Source organism: Hyaena hyaena, unplaced genomic scaffold (assembly GCF_003009895.1).
Source record: "Hyaena hyaena isolate Hyena2069 unplaced genomic scaffold, ASM300989v1 scaffold_23, whole genome shotgun sequence".
Classification (NCBI taxonomy): Eukaryota; Metazoa; Chordata; class Mammalia; order Carnivora; family Hyaenidae; genus Hyaena; species Hyaena hyaena.
The window spans coordinates 252,494-255,459 of record NW_024080655.1 but is presented as its reverse complement, the minus strand read 5'-3'; the positions used below and the strand labels follow the sequence as shown (position 1 = coordinate 255,459).

At 38.0% G+C, this 2,966-nt stretch overlaps 1 protein-coding gene across 1 annotated transcript; it reads right to left on the bottom strand.

Annotated features, from left to right (window-relative positions):
- Positions 1 to 1,593: 1,593 nt before the first annotated feature.
- Positions 1,594 to 2,526, bottom strand: LOC120228433 (olfactory receptor 4C46). The gene has a single exon (XM_039226787.1). The coding sequence runs from the start codon at positions 2,521 to 2,523 to the stop codon at positions 1,594 to 1,596; it is 930 nt and encodes a 309-aa protein (XP_039082718.1). The 5' UTR covers positions 2,524 to 2,526.
- Between the last annotated feature and the right edge of the window lie 440 nt (positions 2,527 to 2,966).

Here is a 2,966-nt window from a genome sequence, read left to right as displayed (position 1 = left end):
GGAACCTTCTCCTGACCCTGAAGGTCTTTGTTGTGTGTCTTTCCTTTGTGGTTTCATAGCACCCGGTGATTCCACTATCTTACCATTTATAACACTTGTAATCTTCTGCTTCTTCCTGGGAGTCTTTCACTGGATGTTAAGCTCTGTGAAGGTGGAACCTGGATCTCCTTTTATTCACCACTGAAGTCCCAGCAACTATCAACTTGCCTGATACATCTCTTGGGCTCAAAAATATTTGATGATTAATGGAAGTAGGACAAAAGAATGAAGGGAATATGTTTTTCCTGAGATTGATTTTTGTGCAGAAGGAGGCACATATTTTAAAAAACAGCTTTTAAAAATGAAATGGTACCAAAAAATATACTGGTTAACAGAGAAACATAACATAAGAAGGCCACATTCAGAAAATAATAAAATGTCACTGAAAGCAGGATAATGTCAAAGTAAACTATTTGCTCATATGCTGAGAATTATAGTTTCCATTTCTTTCCCATCCTTAGTGTAAGCAGGAGTGAAAACAAATTGAAGTTTCCCCAAGAGGTTTAGCAGAATTCTCCTTAGAGTTGAATCAGATAAACCAGGAAAGAATTCCCTAGCCTCTAGTACTACTTTCTTTTTATTTTTGAATTTATTCATCTTCCTTTATACTCTTATTCATTCATTCAATATTTGTTGTGCATTAGACATTGTGCTATCTTGTAGAAACTATTGGTATATAGTAGGCAAGTACATTATAGAATATGACTGTATATTTAATAAATAGAAATTTCTTTCTAACATCAACATGGTCTTTAAGTCATTGCTCTTTCTGATGGGGTATTAGTATAAGATGAGTGTTATGAGCAATACAAAATTGTTCTGAAGCTTACAAGGGAACTTGGAAACATGGTCTAATCTTCATTACCTACTCCTCAGAGGTTAATTGGCCAATGCTTTTATGGCCCTAAATGTTACATACCGTAATGTTACAGGCAACATGTGCAACATGCAATATGTAAAAATAAGTAGTTACTAATTAAAAATTAGTTTTGTGCTCTAGATAATGATCTAATGTATACATTGTGTCCAGCATAGTCTCTGGTTCAGTAAATGGTAACTAGTATATTTATCTGATATTTTGATCATCATTGCCTGGCAGTTAACAGCAATTAAAGGCATGATCTGGGAAGTCAGTCAGTTCTGATTACTGGCTTTCCAATATATCCATTTTGGTACCTTCCCCTTTCTATTAGTTTCCTTACCTGTAAAATGGTGATAATAGCCTACCTCCTTAGACCATTATAGAGATTATTGCTCAATAACAATACTATTATTTCTTTAAGTTATTATTAGAAGAAAAGTCTATGAATCCATATATATGGTTGAAGCTAGTAAAACTAAAGCCCAATTTGGTAAAATTTTCTGAATATTCAAAGTGGACCTGGGTTACATTATCTCTCTTTCCTTGCATCCATTTTGGCTGCCCTCAATGCAGATTTTTGATTCATAGTGGGTAATTTATTTCTCCATCCCTTAGGTATTCTTTGCCGAGGTCATCCAAAATGTCCATTTGACCTTTGCTTCCATTGAATCACTGTTGAGCTCCACGCACATTTATTTCTCCCCTGAAATAGCTTTCCTGATGCACAATTTCATAACGGCATTTTTCATTTGGGCATTTCTCAAGGTATAGATTAGGGGGTTTAGCATGGGAGTTATAATAGTGTAGAATACTGCCACTGCTTTATCAATAGATAAAGTAGCTGCGGGTCTCATGTACACAAATATGCAGGGCACAAAGAATAAGACGACCACTGTGATGTGGGAGACACAGGTGGAGAGGGCTTTGCGCCTTGCCTCCAAGCTGTGGTTCCTTAGGGAGCGCAGAATGACCACATAGGAGACCATTAAGAGAAGGAAGTTTAACAGACAGATGAATCCACTGTTAGCAGCAACGAAGAGCCCTAGAGTGTGGGTATCAGTGCAGGCAAGATTAAGCAAAGGGTTCAGATCACACATAAAGTGGTCTATGACGTTAGGGCCACAGAAGGGTAATCGGAAGATGAAGAGGATCTGTATCATTGCATGAAGAAAGCCTCCCACCCACACCACTCCCATTAACAGGCCACACACCCGCCGATTCATGATGGTCATGTAGTGCAGTGGCTTGCAGATGGCCACATAGCGGTCATAGGCCATCACAGTAAGCAGGATACCTTCAGCACCTCCAAAAAAATGCTCTCCAAATATTTGGGTCATGCATCCATTGTATGGGGCAGTCTTCTTTTCATGAAGAGAATCTATGATCAGTTTGGGAGTATTAACAGAGGAATAGCAGGCATCAATGAAGGAGAGATAGGCCAGGAAAAAGTACATGGGAGATCCCAACAATGGGCTGGCAGTGATAGTGATCACAATGAGCATATTACCTACCACAGTGATGGTGTAGATGACAAAAAACACGACAAATATAATTTTCTGCATCTTTGGATTCTCTGTGAGTCCCAGTAGAACAAACTCTGTCACATTGTTCCTATTCTCCATGTGTTTCACCTGACAGTTAATCACATTACCTGAAAAGAAAACTATTTTTATTAATGCAAACTTGAATTTATTAAACTTTTCATTCTAATATAAAACACTTTTTGGATTCTATTCAGTTGTGAGTTCTTTTGAGGTTATGCATGTCGGAAATAAAAATTCGGAGTTCCTGAAAATTAATTCAGATTGCCTCCCAGCTGAAGTCTTTGTTGAGATTGTGGACATGAGGAGATTTTGTAAACACACAGGCAGGAGACCACATGTGCGCACTTAATCATCCCAAATGACTGAGAATCTAAGTTGAAGTAGTAACTTGTACACATTGTGGTGGCCAAGCCTGAAACAGTGGTAGTAGATGGATGTAGTCTACAAATGTAAAGCTTTGGAATTTTCCCTTCAATCTCTAGGAAATGGGGCATCATGGAAGGTAACTGAGAATATGAGTG

Bases quoted from the DNA above. Each gene is read 5' to 3' on its own strand.
- LOC120228433 (XM_039226787.1), bottom strand. From the start codon at position 2,523: ATGGAGAATAGGAACAATGTGACAGAGTTTGTTCTACTGGGACTCACA.